Source organism: Natrix helvetica, assembly GCF_964273705.1.
Source record: "Natrix helvetica genome assembly, chromosome: 6".
In the NCBI taxonomy this organism is placed as follows: Eukaryota; Metazoa; Chordata; class Lepidosauria; order Squamata; family Natricidae; genus Natrix; species Natrix helvetica.
The window spans coordinates 42,195,661-42,214,127 of NC_138553.1; the positions used below are offsets into that span (position 1 = coordinate 42,195,661).

Sequence of the window (18,467 nt, forward strand, 5' to 3'; positions counted from 1 at the left end):
GAGACAAACACATTTATTTTAGCATAATGTCTGTAATCTGGATTGATTGTTCGTTGTTCATTCCAGGATTATTACATTTGCCTTTTGTACAGCAAACATACATAATTTTCAAGTAGTTGATGGCATGTGCTGCTGAAACAAGATTCTTCTATCGTTACACACACGCAGCATATTGTTAGATGAAGGAAATGTCTTGTGTAGATGTAGAGAGCAAAAAGAATGGCCCTGAAGAGGATGAAGAAGAGCTGCTACTAATGCAGTAGTCAGATAAGAGGGGTGCAAGTCTCAGCCAATATATAAAATGAGTAAATGGCTTAGACCAGTGCCTTCCTAGATAGCACAAAGATAAAGGAAGGATTCAGATTTGCAGGGTTCTGTTACTACGGCTGTTATTACAGTGGTACTGACTTACAATAGAGCTGTATAATAAGTACATTTATGCAAATGTGTATAGGTTTTCAAGGAAGAGTTAGGAAATTAACTTGAGTGCTAGGGATCTGATTTAACAAGTCTGTAGTGACTGGAAGTTGGAATCAAAGGCAATAGAACCATCAGATACTAATGTATGTAGAAGTGATAAAAGACTTCTTGCTTGAAAGCATGACATCCAGAAGAAAAACAGAACAGGTGCACTTTCCAGAATGGAGAGATTAAAAGAAATAAAGAGAGAAGAACCAAAGGTTAGATTTGTTCATTAAGAAAAGAAGAAAATGCTGTTGTGCATGTGAAAGATAGACACACATACACAGACCTATAAAGACAAAAGAGAGGAACAGAAGGAATTTATCTTGAAGAACAGGTAGTAAAAAGAAATGATTGTAAGAGGCAGCCTGGGGAGATAAAGGGAACAAGGGACAATGTTTATCTTCTTGCAGTACTGTGCCCTGCTGGGACTTCATTCCTTTAGAGATGTGCTGAAATAATTTTGAAGAAAGTATGCAGTAACAGTTAATCAATAGTGAGAGAGAGTCCTGAGAAATTAAATAAAGCATAAGAATCCAACTTGAAATAATTCCACCTTAATTATGTCTGGTATACTAGGGGGCAAAAGGAAACTCCTTAGGTTTTCTAGTATTTATTATTATACCATCCAACAATAATGTGGCATTCCTGTAGTCAGGGGTGTCCAAACTTGGGAACTTTAAGACTTGTGGACTTCAACTCCCAGAATTCCACAGCCAGCCATTCTGGGAGCTAAAGTCCACAAGTCTTAAAGTCCTCAAGTTTGGACAACCCTGCCTGTAGTCTTTGTACTGCTTCTAGACCAATCTCAAAGGGTTCACAACTCCCTGCAGCCACATAATGCTGTGGTTAAGTGCATGAGATTCAGATTAGTTAGCACAATCAAGCAGTGAGGGGAAGATAGAAGCTGCCAAGTTTCAGGCTGTCAAGCAAGGGAATTGTTTAGTCGATTTGGGGGAGGGAGGATTGGGGCTGGTGACTCTCACTTCCAGAGTTCAGAGGCAAACAGGATTTGAACTGGCCAAAGAGGAAGATCCACGGGTGTTCAAGCAACCAAGAGAAGAACTCCGCATGATTTTTGCAAAAGGAGCTTGTGGCTGTATTTTTATTATGGGGGCACTTTAAGCAGGCATTATGCTTTTGAAATGTGCTGCTTAAGAGAGTGCTCAGCCTATAGAGAGGATGAACTGCTATCTCTAGGCAAGCTTCACATTCCCAGTGAACTAAGTAACTGTTACCTCAAATGATTCTTGTCTCTGTGTAATATTGCCTGTGCATCTGTATGGGTATTGTTTGGTTAATGCAAGTAGTACACTTTTTCTTCTTTACATAACTAAAAGTTTATATATATATATATTTCTTATTGGGTGTCCCAGGAAGGAAGGAGAAAATCATCCTTTAGAGCCCTCCTGCCGACTAGAAGACTAGGCAGCAGATTTCTCTAAAGTGAATTAAATAGAAAGTGATCCTGCTGAGAGATGCCATGTGGAATCAGCTTCTTAAACTCAGAACCAGGCACTGTGCCAAAACAGCACAACAGCAAAGGGGATTATTGCAGAAGATCATTACTTCTCTGTTCAATTAAAAATACAAGTTCACTCCAGTTCATCATCCGGTTCTATCTAGTGTAAAGGTAGAAGTATACAAAACAACACTTTTTCACCAACAAATTCTAACATGGCAAAGTTCAGGAATTAAATAATATGAGAAGTGGCAATAGTTTTAGAAGATGATGTTTTCTAAAGACAAAGAGAATTAAGGTATCAGGTAACTGATGTTATCTGACAATATCTTTCAAATAGATTCCCGAATGAAAGAAATGAGATTAGAAGTGCATCTGCCACAGATGAAATATTCGGAATACAAAAGTTTAATGAGGTCAAAGCCACATTCAGAGAGTGTTGTTCTTGCTGTCCTAGTTTGTTGAGCTTATTAAAGCCATTTGTCCAATCAAGGCCCATTTTAATGTTATTTCTGTTTTCTAGGGCTTTGCCATCATGCCCAATTTTGCATCATCTGCAAATAGGATAAGCAAAGAGACCAACATTCACCTTGTTAAATTGTACCGTTTCCCCAGGACAGCCTCAGGGTCCTGTTGACGTATTGCTCTAATTGCAGTTGGTGCAGTAAAAAGCGCCACTACTCCATATTCTGACAGAACACGGAAAAAAGCACCTGCATCTGGAGTTCCTACAGGTTTTCCCTATAAGGAGATTAGTTTTAAATATATAATTAGGTAAAAAGTATTCCATAATTCTTTCACAGTTTAAGGCTCATTGCAACATGGCATCAACTTGTCAGCAGAATGCTGAAACAATGATTAAAATGCATTTGTACGAACATGAGAAAATTATTCATATGCACCCACATTAGCGTGTCAAGGCTGTCTGGTGATGCACTGAATAAATTACCGAGGTACAAAAAAAACATGTCTTGCAAGTACTGCATTGAATTGTTACCAGGTAATTATTAACACATTGCATACACATCTCAGCAGGTACAAAACCAGGCTGGCCTTCTTTGGGTTTCAAGCAGATTCAAGCCTAGATACCACTATTTGGGAATCCCAGACCTATACCCTAAACTAAACTCCTTCCAAATTGTTATCAAGAAGACTTCATGCAAGTATCCATGAAAATTATCAAAATTGAGCTCAACTCAGAATCCTCACTTATTCATTCTCTCATGTTTTGGTTGATTTATGTTCATAATTCTGTACAGTCTCTGAGCCCAGGTATGAGCAGGCTTTTAGTCAATGCAGACTAGACCTTGTTTTTTGCAAGTGAAGACCATGGTGGATGGGATGATAATGAACACCTGAGTTGGGGTGGAATGAGCTTGTCCTCTTTCAGTGAGTGATTTTTTTTTGTTCCTTTTACCTATATAACACTAGCTCAGTGGCTCAGACTTTGGGTATACTTTCTGTTTCAAAATTAACTTTTTAAATTCCTCAACAACTTGGTGCTAATAGTTTTGAGAAAAGTCACTATCTTATTAACCTGCCTGGACCTTGCAGGCATCTTTAGTAAGATTTTTCCCTGTTCCCACAGTGGAGTAAAGCAATTGGGCTATAAGTCACAGAGCCTTTAAGGCTGTGAGGCCCACTGCTGCAATATTCTACTGGGGAATGCTTGCCTGGTACCCACAACATCCCAGTTCTCCCACATACTGCAAGTGTTTCTCTATAATCTTAGTTCAACCTTCTAACAAAGGCTTTAAGGTGCAGAAGAGCAACCATGAGCCTCCAAGCCACCCTCATTTTGTCAAAATTACTATTGATGGTAAGTTTACAGATTGGTTATTTGCTAATACCGAAAAGCCTGCTGACCAGTCGTATCTCATGATGGAACCAGAATAAAAATGATGAGGGGGGGGGGGGGGGAAGAGAGAGGGAGAGAAAGAATGTATATGAAATTGATTTGTTCTCATAATTTAGATGTTTGTTTAGTTTATTATTTTTAAAATAACAGAAAAAAGATAATCATGATATCTTTTAGATATCACGAAGATAATCATGATAAAAATACATACATTATCAAAGGAAATCGCACAACATGCACTTTTTTAAAAAGGTGTTTTTAAAACTCACTACTTAGAAGTTGAATAAAATATAGGTCTCCAGATGGCATATAATGTGGAAAAAGTTCTTTATTTTAAAATCAAAGGAAAAAGCTTCCAATCTTCACCTCTAGTACATAGAGATGTGGAACATGCCAACTTCAGGCTTGCTGGAGCTTGCTTACATAGCAGGAAACTATTATTTTCTTAGGCTAACCTAAGCTGCTAAATAGATGAGAGGGCTCTACAAATTATGTTTCTCCAAGGAAGACAGAGCCCTCCTAATCACCTCATAACCAGACATTCTATATGAGACTGGTGAAAAGCACTATTACTAAAAGTAGTAATAGTGATCACACATTAATTAACAGAATTGTAGGTGTCTATTTACTGTTTGCTGAAGAGCAACTCAAATGAGTTAAATAATTAAAAATTTAAAAATAATCACCTCATATAAAACTGTTGTATTCCCATGCAGAAGAGGTCCATAGCAAATGTAAGAATGACCAACCACCCAGCCTAAATCAGATGCAGCCCACCAGACCTAAAAATGAGATATAAAATGTAATTACAATATAGGCACAGATTTTCTTAATTGAAGCATATTATATAAACTGAAATTACCTCTTTAGGCTTAAGTCCATATACAGCTGACATGGTCCAGTTTAGCATGACTGCATAGCCACCTGTTGGTCTGACAACACCCTGAATGAAAGAAATTTGATATTTAAATAAGTAATTAGAATTTAATGAACACCTACAGGAAATTACTGTTCCTCTCCTTAATCCTAAGAGCTTTCAGAATTCTAAGCATAGGTTACAAGATACATACATTTGTTCTTTATTCAGAATCTAGTTCTTACATGAAATATGGGGAATGTGTAATTCTACCATGGCAGGAGAAAAATTGAGATTCTGCAGTTCGGCTAAACCAAATGCATTTTTAAAAGCATGGTGAATATTCTGCAGTCTTCCAGATACTTCTGAACTTTAACAAGGGCATAATAAATGGATATATAGTTCAATAACATGTGGAAAGTCACAGGGTTCCCATCCCTTTTGGGATCAGGAATAGATGTAGGAAGAACTTCAGGTAACTGAAAGAAAACAAGATGTACTCAGTTGACTCTCTACAAAATACAGTTAGTATTTTGGAAGTTTATAGCTTCCATTTTCTAATCCATACCATCTCTATGTGGAAATGGTACAGGCTGGAAAATCCACACTTTTGAACTGGCATAGTAACTATTTCTGGTGTTTCATTGATGAAAACATCTTTTAGAGGGACATTTTATGGTTCAAATCATTGTTCAATTTAGTGTGTGCATATGAGGCAGAAAAGGAATATAATTCAGTGCAATGAGGCAGCTGTTGCTTCCAACCCACATACTGTATACCCTTCTAACTTCAAAGAGGCCACCCATAGCTTAGCACTGCTGGCTTACCAGCTCCTCCCACAGCCAGAGAAACTGCTCCAATGGTTTAATTAATAGATCTAACACAGAACAACACTGGAGAAGACCACGTCAGTGTTGCTTAGGCACAGGTTGAACTCTAGCTTTAAAAAAACTGGCCTTCCCTGCAATTTTGGACAATATTGCCTGCCGTTAGCCAACCACCCTTACAAATCTTCAGAGGCAACTCAGTGACTGACTGGCCCAGTTCAATCACAGATCTGAGTCTGCACCTGGCTAGTTTCACCACATTGTGTTGTGTGTTTATAACTGCTCTGGGAGCTTCACCTTGTTCCTTAACAGAAAGGGATGGGCTAGTTGAAGGGCAAGTATAGAGGGGCAGAAGACATCTCCCCCCCCCCCAAAAAAGGCAGCAATGTTCACAAAGGGGGAGATGATTCTGGAACAGGTTGAACAGCAACAATATCGATAGGTATCGAAGGTGTATTTCAACAATAGCTGGAATAAGAACTGAAGTAATTGAGCCAGTAAAAGAAAAAAAGGAATGCATTCTTCCTTCCCCAGTCCCAAATGTTGAAAAAGCCCTAGCCTGATAAGTTTGAAAAACTCAGCCTATTCCTCCTTGCCTCCTATCTTTTCCCAAACAACCCATTTACATTAAGACTGAATCAATTTTTTTACTACTGGTTCTGTGGGCGTGGCTTGGTGGGCGTGGCAGGGGAATGATATTGCAAAATCTCCATTCTCACCCCACTCCAGGGGAGGGATACTGCGAATTTTCCATACCTTCCCCACTCTTAAGGGAAGGATATTGCAAAATCTCCATTCCCACCCCACTCTGGGGCCAGCCAGAGGTGGTATTTGCCAGTTCTCTGAACTACTCAAAATTCCCTCTACTAATTCTCTAGAACCTGTCAGAACTTGCTAATTTCACTGGACTGAATATATCATAAAATAACAAATGAATTTTAGAGGTCAGCTGGTGCCTGCCTACATCTTTTTAGGCAACTACATAGGAAATATCTTTGGAAAAATGCCTTTGCTTGTTATGTTGCATAACCATTTTCTATCTCTTAGATTTACAGCTAAATGTACCTTTCCTGTCTTCGTTTTCATCTCTGTTACAGAAGGTGGCTGCATTGCTATGTTCTCTCCTGTTGTTCTTATGGGAATTTTTAAACTTTCGTTGCTACTTCTTTACATACACTGTAATATTGCACTGATTTTGATCATATGCCACCAATATAGACAAGCTCAGGCCTTTAATCTTATCCCTCACTCCATACAGAAACAATGTTGTGCCAAATCAGAAGGATGAACAGAATTTGAACATCAAAACTAGGGAAAGCTAAAGAGGGAAAAAACACTTTTAATGAAATTAACTTTAATTAACTATTGCCTGATCTAGAGTAGAACTTAACTTGTTTAGAAGTATTTCCATTGAAATACAGACTTACCTTGGGTGTACCAGTAGTTCCTGATGTATAAAGAATATAAAGCGGATGTTCTGAATGTACAGGAACAGCGTCGCATGGCTTTGCTTTGGCCACTTCTTCATTCCAGTCCAAATCACGTCCTGGCTTAAGAGGAACAGCTCCCTGTATACAAAGTACTAACATTAGATCTTGTAAAACCACATTTGGGCACACGCACAAAGAAAAGAATAAAACTAATAATAAAATCTTCTTTATGCAAGAATTTTAGTAGATATAATAGCACATATAAATGTCTTTCAAGGCTGTAAAGAACAGGACATTCAGACTAACATGATGAAATGCCAGAATCCAATGAAATTAGAGATTGCAATTAAGCTATTTAGGGAAATATGATTTAAAAGACTAGAGCAATACAGAACATAAACCTGGTTGCTATAATTACCATATTAGGGCGGCTATAAATCAGAACTCTTTCTGGTTGATGACTGATCATCTCCAATGCTTTCTCTAGAAGTGGCACATATTCCACTTTTCTTCCAGGTTCTATTCCAAATGTGGATGTTACAACCAGTTTGGGCTAAAAAAGAGAGAGTATATTATACATACATACATATGTATGAATGTACATATACTGTACATACATACATATACATGCATATGTATGTGCATAAACAAACTCAAGTCATACTAGGCACCAAGATCATACCTCCTTCTCCACAAGCAAAGAATCCACTCAGCATTGAAGAATCCCAGGATCTTTCTCCCACAATTATATGCATAAGTGCTTGTTTAAATAGAAAAATGATGTGCATGCATTTGCAGCAAGACAAAATAATCAGTTGTTTTCATGTTTAGAATTACAAGTTGTTTCAATTCTTGGGTTCATCACCCTGTGGCATAAATATGTTTTTAAATTTAAATTAAAAACTTTTATTTTCCCCCAATATTTAGTGCAACCCCACTCACTAAAGAAACTGAGTGGTTCTTAGCCTTATGCAAATAGTATATACTGAACTCAGTATATCTTTTGCCTAACCTAGGAGTTTTGCTCATTACATCAAATTAGATGGTTCAATCAGTAATGCCATACTAATCACAATTTGAAACTTGTGAGGGTATTAGGCATACCCTCTAATGCAGAAGTTCACCAACCACTGAGTCTTTCTTTAAGTTCATCCAAAAGGTATGAAAGATTAAAGACTAACTTAACCTGTACAAACAGCAAGATTCCCAAAATATTTATTATTACAGTGAAAATGTTGCATGCAGACATGTTGCCTGTCTATGTTAAGTCTGGGTAATTGCATATTGCTTGTATCTCTGCATTTCCCTTCAAACTACAACACTGTCTTTGCAAGTCTGCACATAGAAATGCAGCATATATTGTACTTTGGGTTATGTAATAAGGAAGGAGGGTTTAGAATGGAACAGTCGACAACATTCCAAAACTCTACCCAGATGCTTTTTCTATGGAGAAGCATTAACAAGGTGGGAGAATATTATTTTCCTCAACAACTCCTAACCAAATGTGGTCCATCAGTTTTCTGGCTTCTTCCCCACATAACATTCAACCTTGTTCTGATTTGGGGAAGTTATCCTGTTGACGGGTAAACAGAAAAAGCCCTGAGCCTTTTTACATCCTTTCTTTCCAACATTTCACAGGATTAGAAAAAACAAAAAACAACAATATGAAGAAACCAAGTTTAATTTTGTTCTGCAGCTAACACTCAAACAAATCATCCTCTCCGGAATCTGAAAAAAAATTCATTCACTTTTACTCCTACCTTTAAACTATACTTTTGGAATACTGATAGTCTAGAGAAAAACAAGATTTAGCCACAACATAATCATCTGCAAAGCAGGCAAGCACTAGTGCAGAAGCAGTTGGAATTCTTTCTTTTCAACACTGTAATTGATGAATATTACCTGTAAAAAAGATAAGAAACAAATTATCTATGGCCTATGATCATGACATCCAAATTCATTGTAGTGAACACATGGAGGAACTATCTTTAATAAACTAATTGCTAGAAGATCAAAGGAAATCTTATTAACATTACTGACAAAATGCATCATTCATTGCTATTATAACTTTTTTTTTAAAACGAACCAATGTAATGACAAAAGTATACAAAATAATCAGCTAGCATCATCCAAAGCAGGATTAATCAACATGGTGTGTACATGTGTCAGAGTATCTAGCATCTAATAGGCTTATTGCCTCAGGTGACTTCTTCAGAATAGTTTTGAGTGAAGAAGACATGAAAGTTGTAAGTGATAGGGAACAATAGAGAGTATCCTTTCAATATGGTTTATGCTTTATCACAGCATGCGCTCTATAGTTCAAACATGTCCAATGCTAAAAAAAATGGACTTGATTGAAATGTTATATTGATCAGTTAAGCTTCTGCTAAAGGAGCATGCTGTCCAAGTTTAAATTCTGTCTAAATTCATGCTATGTGCTAAGTTCTCATGAATTCAGAAAAACCAAGACATAGCCTGAACTGAAAATGCACATACTATCCTTCTGCTTCAAGCCTAAGTCAGCTTATTTATAAGTAAGTTGCTCTTTTAGGTGCAACTTGTAAGTATGAAATTATTCCAAAGCAAGCGTAAGCATTTTTTTTTCACGGCTGAGTAATAAAATCTGTATTGGCTATTTGTGACATATAAACAATGTAAATGGCATCAGTTCTGATCTTCTCACACCATTAAGCTGGGAGTGATCTGTGAAAGAAAAGTTCATTTTTAAAGTATTTATCATAGGACTGCCACTTCCTCTCAGAATACAAGACATGTTTATTACCTTGGCATGATCAATGCGACTAGAAAGCTCTTTTGAAGCAAATCCACCAAAAATAAGACTATGTATAGCTCCTATTCTTGCACAAGCCAACATAGTGTACATTGTCTGTGGTATCATTGGCATGTAGATGACAACACAATCTCCTTTCTTCACACCGTGATTCAGCATAACACCAGCTAACTTGGAAACCTGAAAAGGTAGCAATTTACATTCATTGATATGAACTTAAAGTACGTGGTATTAATTATTGTTTAGACTTTATTAAAAGAACCCATGTGATAAAGAGGTAATTCCGTAGCATTGGGCTTACAGTATATACAGTATTAGTACAGAGTAAGTTTTACTTTGATACAAAATCATATAGTAAAAGTCACCTAAACTTTTCATGAGGTTTCCAGACTATACAGTATTGCCCCCATTTCACATCCATTTTTATAAAAGATGGAGTGAATATAGAGGTACATACTCTACCAAAATATGATGCAAAATATGTATTTTAAAAAATTGAAACAGGAGAGTTTAGGACTCAGAGGTGTCAAACTGGCGGCCGGGGGCCAGATACATCATGCACAGGACACACCCACCCCAGGTCTGCAAAGGGGAAAAACATCACAAAGTCACCTGACAGCAATATGATGCTGCAAGTTTGACACACGTGGCTTACATTGTTTAACACTTAGAGGTTCATTTTAATTTCCTTCTGTATTTAGTATACTAAGCTTGTACCTTTACACATTCAATATCATGGGGGGGGGGGGGGTGTTGTATTAAGGTATTATTACAGGTATGTTTTATTAATATTATATTATATTTAGATTAGATTGTTTTCAAATGCTACTAACAATTTGTACTTTGTGAGTAATCCCATATTTTTTTTATGCTGGTTGAAGACCAAAATAAAAATGAATCAAGTTGCAATAATTTATGTGCTTATTTCTTGATACAGGCCAATTTACTTCTTAAAATATATTTCTGGTATATCTATTTTTACTACAAAATATTATTCTTTGAAAAGAATTCACATAAACATGGAACTTCACATTATAAACACATAGAAAAGACAGTATTTGGCTATGTTCTCAATTTGCATCACTTATAAATAAAACTGAACGAGCATCAATGCAGAATACAGAATTTGAATTCATGCTATTACATATTAATATGCAAGGGTTTTCATACAGAGCTCCTGTAGAAAAAAAATCAAACAAATACACAAAAATATTTACAAGGCCCAAAGGCATTTCAATTCATCTGTCCTTTGATATAGTCTCTTGTATTTCTATTGTAGGAAATCAACTTGCATTTTATGTAGGCAATTGACTTTTTAGTTTCCCCTAGTCTCTAAACACTTGTCAGCAAAACAAAATATCCCTATCCAATATCAGAAAAAAGCAACCTATCAACCTATCAACAGGTTCTAAATGTGCTATTCCTGTTTTAAAATATTAGTTGCAATATCCTTTCAGAAAGAAAGAAGTCCTTAGCACCCTATATGTGCAGTGAGTGCAATATAGCTTGTTCCTTGCAAAATCACAAAGCATGGATTGAAGAAATAGATTGTTCTTTTCAAATCCTACCTAATGGGGAAAGAAGGAGGGAGTTGTGTAACTTGCTCAGAAGGCATTGTAAGTCAAAGACTACCTATATAATGTAAAAAACTGAGAACCACATAAATACTTAGATAATGAGTAAAAGCAATACAATATTCTTATAAATCTTTTAAGTCAGAGGTCATCAACATGCCTGTCTTTACAAGAACAGTATGTTTTAATTATGTATGTATGTATGTGTGTGTGTGTATGTATGTATGTATGTATGTATGTATGTATTGTGTCACAACCCCTGGTATGCCCAAATATGGGAGGGAGCATACTCCTTCCCATTTCTGTCTTTCAGCTCATTAGTGGCTAATACAACTGCCTACAGTCATTGAACTAGGTTTTGGTGCTTTTGGCGGTGTGGGCAGCTGGAAAATGAAGTCAGCATCCCCATAAAGCTCGTCTGCGGAAGGAAGCATGAAGTGCTCCAAAATCTCCTGGTAGACGGCTGCGTTGACCCTGGTCTTAATGAAGCACAGTGGCCCAAAGTCCTCTTTTCTGATGAGAGCCACGTTTGTCAAAAGCACCAAAACCTGGTTCAATGACCGTGGGATTACTGTGCTTGATTGGCAAGCAAACTCGCCTGACCTGAACCCCATAGAGAATCTATGGGGCATTGCCAAGAGACAGATAAGAGACATGAGACCGAACAATGCAGAAGAGCTGAAGGCCGCTATTGAAGCATCCTGGTCTTTCATAATACCTCAGCAGTGCCACAGGCTGATAGCTTCCATGCCATGCCGCATTGAGGCAGTAATTGCTGCAAAAGGAGCCCAAACCAAGTACTGAGTACATATGCATGCTTATACTTTTCAGAGGTCCGATATTGTTCTATGTACAATCCTTGTTTTATTGATTGCATGTAATATTCTAATTTTCTGAGATGGTGGATTTGGGGTTTTCATGATTTGTACGCCATAATCATCACAATTATGACAAATCACGGCTTGAACTATCTTGCTTTGTAATGAGTCTTATCTCATATATTAGTTTCACCTTTTAAGTTGCATTACTGAAATAAATGAACTTTTCCACGATATTCTAATTTTTCGAGTTTCACCCGTAGAAGACAGATGCTTCTATCTGTATAATATAGAACTATACAAAGAAACCAGTACACCAGTGTGGTTTGATCATCTCCACTCATATAGCTCTTCGGTTATACAAACATTACATTGACATTCCACTCAATATTCAGTACAAATTAATTATACATCCTCTTATTCTATGGTAAAAATCTATAATTAAAGACAATCTTCTAATGACTTTCAATTGTTAACCTACTGCACTGTCACATTACATGCAATTAAACTGAAAAGATTAAAAATAGTAAATAGCCACAGCAGGGGGCAGCATCTCTCTGACCTCAGCTAATCTCAAAAAGCTAAGTAAAGTCAGACATGAAGGGCACTTGTATAGAAGGGGTGCAAATTAAATTGGGAAACCACATTTACTATGGTCAAGAAAACAACATGAATGTATCCGTACAGTCATTAGGAGTCAAACTCAACTCAAGGGAAACTTTATGAGAAAACAAAGAAGAGAAGGGGCTCAGTGGTAGAACAAACACAGTAACAACATAGAGCAACTGTATCTGTTTCAAGTGAACTCTAACAGAATTTATTTATTTGCAATTATCTATTTTGTCTATTTGGAATGTTATAAACATTGTAGGATATGTTTTATCATTATTGTCATTCAGTTTATAAATATATAAACTGAATATATATAATCTTTATATAAATACATACCTGTTCAAGAACTTCACTGTAAGTTATAAACTGTTTCATATTTGTTACAGGACTGTCATAGATAATAGCAATTTGATCCCCTTGTCCATTCTCAATATGGCGATCCAGAGCATTATAGCAAATATTCAGCTCTCCTCCAACAAACCTAAAAAAGGAAAATGGATTGGAAAATTAGATTTAAATACCAATATGGTGGGCACCTGATTAAATAAATTGATTTTTCTTTCCTCATTTTTTCCGATTTGTGTAACATCACTTACAAGCATATAGTACTAACAAATTTAATTACAATTCCTATATAATATCCAAAGAATGTATAGGTATCAAAACCAACCTAATTTTATATTAGAATTAGGTTACTGTGCAGAAATATGCATATATTATGCTAAAGCACAAGCAGAAAATGTTGGTGTAGATTTGAGTAATTATTTGATTTTGAGATTCACAGATGATTCTGAAGATGTTAACCTGTAATCCTGATTAGATACACTGAGACACAGTAACAGGTGACAGAGAAATGTATGCTTTGTGGCATAAAACTTCAAGATGTAACCTAGTTATCCAGTAGGAGGTCTATTTATAAGTGATGGCACTAAACCTGGCACATTCAGCACTGCATTTGAAGAAAAAGATTTCAAGATCCATAATTAACTCTAAGGTTCACAGTCTTCATTTTTATTGGCTGAAAAGGAATTTGGGGTTTCTTTCCCCAACAATCAGGATCTTTTAGCCTAAATAAGTTGCAAAGAAAGTAAAATCTGAAAAAAAAGAATAGCAGATCCCTGAAATATCTTTATGTTAACATCCAAGTACAATTTGTAGTCATGTTACAAAAAATTGGTGATAGGAGAGAAGATACAGTGTCCTTTAAAAGACATACTAATGATAAAACATCATGCAGAAAGGTTGTGTGGGTCAAAATACAGTGAATAAAATGTCTTCACCAACTGAGATATTCCTTTGTTTGGAGCTACAAATTAAAAGTGAAAACATCTAACTGTATTTTTGTGGCCAAATTATGTAATTCATGGACCAAAAGCTGAATCAAAATATTTATATAAGAAAATCTGCAAAGCAAATCAGTGCCTTGTTAGCTTGAATCAATGGTAAATTAAACACAACAACAGCTTCACAAACTGTTTCATAGGTCTTTGGAGAGGGAAGGTCCCCCAAATATTTCCTTATAATATTTATATCCTTATCTTCCTTCAAAAGAGGTGAACACTGCAAAACAAGAATTAAAAACATAAAACATCAATTTTTAAGTTAAAACTGAAATGGCACCAAGTTACCACAAAATGAAAGAACAATTAAAAAAATAAAAAATAAATTAAACTAAAATTAATTGAATAAAACTACCATTCACACTTCAAATAATTTCCTATAAAGGAGGAGGTTCACTAATTTACCTTAGATTGTGCAAGATAGGACGAGATGGGCCAAATCTCAGGAAATCCCAATGCTTCCCACTGCTTTAACAGCTCTTTGATATACTGAAAGTCTATGATAAGAGCAATAAGAGGTGCAAATAATGTCACTTTCATTATGAGATCATAATGCAACTGACATCAGTTATGTAATTTATATCAGTGCCATCGCCTTGACTACATAAACTACATGTTATCTGTGCAATGATGTTATGACATAGTGGGTGGGATAGCTACACTAAGTATTTGAGGTCTTTCCTTCTACTGTGTAATAACTTCCACCTATAGCAAAGCTTGTCTTCACAACAGCTACCCGCTGGAACACCATAGCACTTGATATTAGGTACCCACGACCCTGTTGGCCTTTTGAAAAGCCATTGAGACTTAGCTATTTTCCCAAGCACGGGATAGGAAGTTAGTTGAATTGATTGATTGATTTCCTTAGTTGTTATAGCATACTTCTATATAGTATAGTATGCTTTGGGGGGAACTTTTTTTTAAATGTTAGCTGACTAAACTCATGTTTGCAAGATGGCTGGCCTTTTAAATTGATGAAATAAATCAATAACAAATTATTATTATTTACCATGCACCATTCTGAGCTTTTGTTATCTGCGTCCCTAGTTTCCACTCATCCTTGGATCTATTTTCAGTTTCAACATGAGAAGCTAATTATCCCTTCCCTCACAAGACTGTACAGACATGCTTACTCAACAAGGGACTATTGTGTACCCACTCCTTCTCAGTCAATTTTAATACTTCAATACATACATAACTTCACAAGCTTGAGAATTATCTAAATTACTTATATCAAGGCACAAGGACACAAGTACAACCCACGATTTATTTCCCATTCTTACAAATGAAAAACAGCCCCATCCCCCACCCTCTTTATTTCCGCATATATATACATAATGGAATATTGGTCAGGAAGGTTTTGCTTAGCATAAAAGATTTACAGTATATCAGAGGTGGTATTCAGCAGGTTCTTACCAGTTCTGGAGAACCAGTAGTGGAAATTTTGAGAAGTTCGGAGAACCAGTAAATGCCACCTCTGACTGGCCACATCCCCATCTATTCTCTGCCTCCCAAGTCCCAGCTGAATGGGAGGGAATGGGGATTTTGCAGTAACCTTCCCCTGCCACGCCCACCAAGCCACGCCCACAGAACCAATAGTAAAAAAAAAATGAATCCCACCACTGCAGTATATGGATAGACACACAGAAGTTAGGAGTACAACTTTGTAAGAAAGTATTTTTGAAACTGCATTTGCATGAAAGAAAACAAAGGTAAGTTTTATTTAAGAAACAGCATCATGAAAGGAAAGCCTAAATTACTTACCTATAGCTAAGTATCTGTAATATGTTCTCCTCTATTAGAGAGAGAAATTAAGAACCTGAACAGCACCAATCGAACGCAGAAGAAAAAGATAACTACAGGAGAAAAAAGAGATGGAAGGCAACAGAATCTCAGTGTCATGATATTTTAGACTAGGAAAACAAATTTTCTAGAGAAGAAAAGAATCCCTCAAATTCTCTCTACATTAACCCCTTTATCAATAGATATTTATAGGTTCAAAAAGCTAATGTATGTCAAGTTAATTTTCAACAAATGATTCATGCATAGTGACTATAAAGTGTGCCCCTATGGAGTGGTTTATGGCTAAGTGTGCAGAAAATACTTAGCCAATTGCTATTTATGTTTATTTATTTATTTATTTATTTATTTATTTATTTATTAAAAGTTTTATTGGTTTTTTCAAGTATTTTGGGGGAAAGGGTACATAAATGTGGAGAAAAATTTTGACAGCTACATCATACGGAAGGTGGTACTTCCCCGGGGTCTTACATCTCTCTCTTATTTTATATATATCAAAATATATATCATTATTACATACATATTAGCAGTTTAGGTTTACTTCAAATTCTTTAACATCTTCAACCATACTTCCCAGGCGCTACCCCCCATCGAGGGGAGGCGGAACCAGAAGGTCCTAGATGGTTCCGCCCCAGGCGACTGATGGAACCTGATAGGTTCCAGGCGGAGCTTGGGCCACTTCCTGTAGCCCTGACCCGCTCCCGGATGGAGGACCTGGTGGCCGCATGGAACAGTGCGGCTACCGGGGCCTTGGACCGGGTTGCGCCTTTGCGGCCTCTCTTGCGGCAGCGAGTCACCCTGGCCCCTTGGTTTACCGAGGAGCTAAGGGTGATGAAGCGCCACAAGAGACGCCTAGAGAGCAGATGGAGATCTTCACGCTCCGAATTTGACCGAACACAGATAAGAGCCCATTTACGGACCTACCTTGTGGCATTAAGAGTGGCCAAGCGTCAATATTGTGCCGCTCTTATTGCGTCCGCAGATAACCGCCCTGCCGCCCTGTTTCGGGTGACCCGCTCCCTCCTCTCGCAGAGGCTGCGGGAAGCCCCCTTGCAGGATAGAGCAGAGGAATTTGGGGAATATCTGCAGGACAAAATTGCTCAAATCCGTAGCGAGTGGGTCCCCTTCAGTAGTCCAGGGGGGACGTCGGAGACGAATCTTGAGGGACCATTCTGGGAGGAGTTTGACTCTGTTGCTGCCGAGGATATGGACAGGTTGTGTGGGCGACTGCGAGCCACTACATGTTTACTGGACCTGTGTCCCTCCTGGCTCATACTGGCATCCTGGGAGGTTACACGAGGCTGGCTCCAGGAGTTAGTCAACGCTTCCTTGAGTGAGGGGTCCTTGCCGGCCGCCTTGAAAGAGGCGGTGGTGAGGCCCCTACTCAAGAAGCCTTCCCTGGATCCAGCTATGTTAACCAACTATCGTCCTGTCTCCAACCTTTGCTTTTTGGCAAAGGTTGTAGAGAGTGTGGTGGCGCAACAGTTCCCACGCCACTTGGAGGAAATTGATTATCTAGACCCACGCCAGTCCGGTTCCCGGCCCAGCCACAGCACAGAGACGGCCTTGGTCGCGTTGGTGGATGATCTCTGGAGGGCCAGGGATGGGGGTTGTTCCTCCATCCTGGTCCTATTAGATCTCTCAGCTGCTTTCGATACCATCGACCATGGTATCCTATTGCGTCGTCTGGAGGGGCTGGGGGTGAGGGGCACCGTTCTGCGGTGGTTCTCCTCCTACCTCTCCGGCCGGACGCAATGCGTGCTGGCAGGGGAGCAGAGGTCGACCCTGAGGCCACTCACTTGTGGGGTGCCACAGGGGTCGGTCCTCTCGCCTCTCCTGTTCAACATGTATATGAAGCCGCTGGGAGAGATCATTCGTGGTTTGGGGGTTGAGTATCATCTGTACGCTGATGATACTCAGCTGTACATCTCCACCCCGAACCACCCCAACGATGCCGTCGAAGTGATGTCACGGTGCCTGGAGGCCATACGGGTCTGGATGGGAAGCAACAGACTCAAACTCAACCCCTCCAAGACGGAGTGGCTGTGGTTACCGGCGCCCCGGTTCAACCAGTGGGTTCCATCACTGGCCATCGGGGGCGAACAACTGGCCCCCGTGGAACGGGCACGCAATTTGGGCGTCCTCCTGGATGCCCAGCTGTCGATGGATGACCATGTGACAGCCGTGGCAAGGGGGGCATTCCACCAGGTTCGCCTGGTGCGCCAATTGTGTCCCCTATTGGACCGGGATGCCCTTCACACAGTCACTCACGCGCTTGTGACGTCCTGCCTGGACTATTGCAATGCTCTCTACATGGGGCTCCCCTTGAGATGCACCCGAAGGCTGCAGCTGGTCCAGAATGCGGCCACGCGGGCAATCATGGGTAGTACCAGGTACTCCCATATAACACCTCTCCTGCGCGAGCTGCACTGGCTACCTGTGGCTTTTTGGGTGCGTTTCAAGGTGTTGATTATCACCTTTAAAGCGCTCCATGGCACAGGACCTAGCTATCTGCGGGATCGCATCCTACCCCACACATCCCTGCAACCAATTCGCTCTCACAGAGAGGGACTCCTCCGGGTGCCGTCCACTAAGCAATGCCAGCGGGCGGCGCCCAGGAATAGGGCCTTCTCTGTG

At 38.7% G+C, this 18,467-nt stretch overlaps 1 protein-coding gene across 2 annotated transcripts in view; it reads right to left on the bottom strand.

The window, feature by feature from the left end:
* ACSS3 (acyl-CoA synthetase short chain family member 3) overlaps window positions 1-18,467 on the bottom strand; it is a 58,350-nt gene that overhangs the window by 31,037 nt on the left and 8,846 nt on the right. Inside the window, exons 2-8 of one of the 2 annotated variants that reach the window (XM_081956686.1) lie at window positions 13,027-13,171; window positions 9,678-9,866; window positions 7,314-7,448; window positions 6,893-7,033; window positions 4,645-4,725; window positions 4,469-4,564; window positions 2,514-2,665 (exon numbers count right to left, since the gene is read on the bottom strand). In XM_081956686.1, coding sequence (XP_081812812.1) covers window positions 2,514-2,665; window positions 4,469-4,564; window positions 4,645-4,725; window positions 6,893-7,033; window positions 7,314-7,448; window positions 9,678-9,866; window positions 13,027-13,171 — 939 coding nt within the window. Of the gene's footprint in view, window positions 1-2,513; window positions 2,666-4,468; window positions 4,565-4,644; window positions 4,726-6,892; window positions 7,034-7,313; window positions 7,449-8,655; window positions 8,798-9,677; window positions 9,867-13,026; window positions 13,172-18,467 lie in introns of those variants that run through there. The other variant, XM_081956687.1, reaches the window with a different exon arrangement.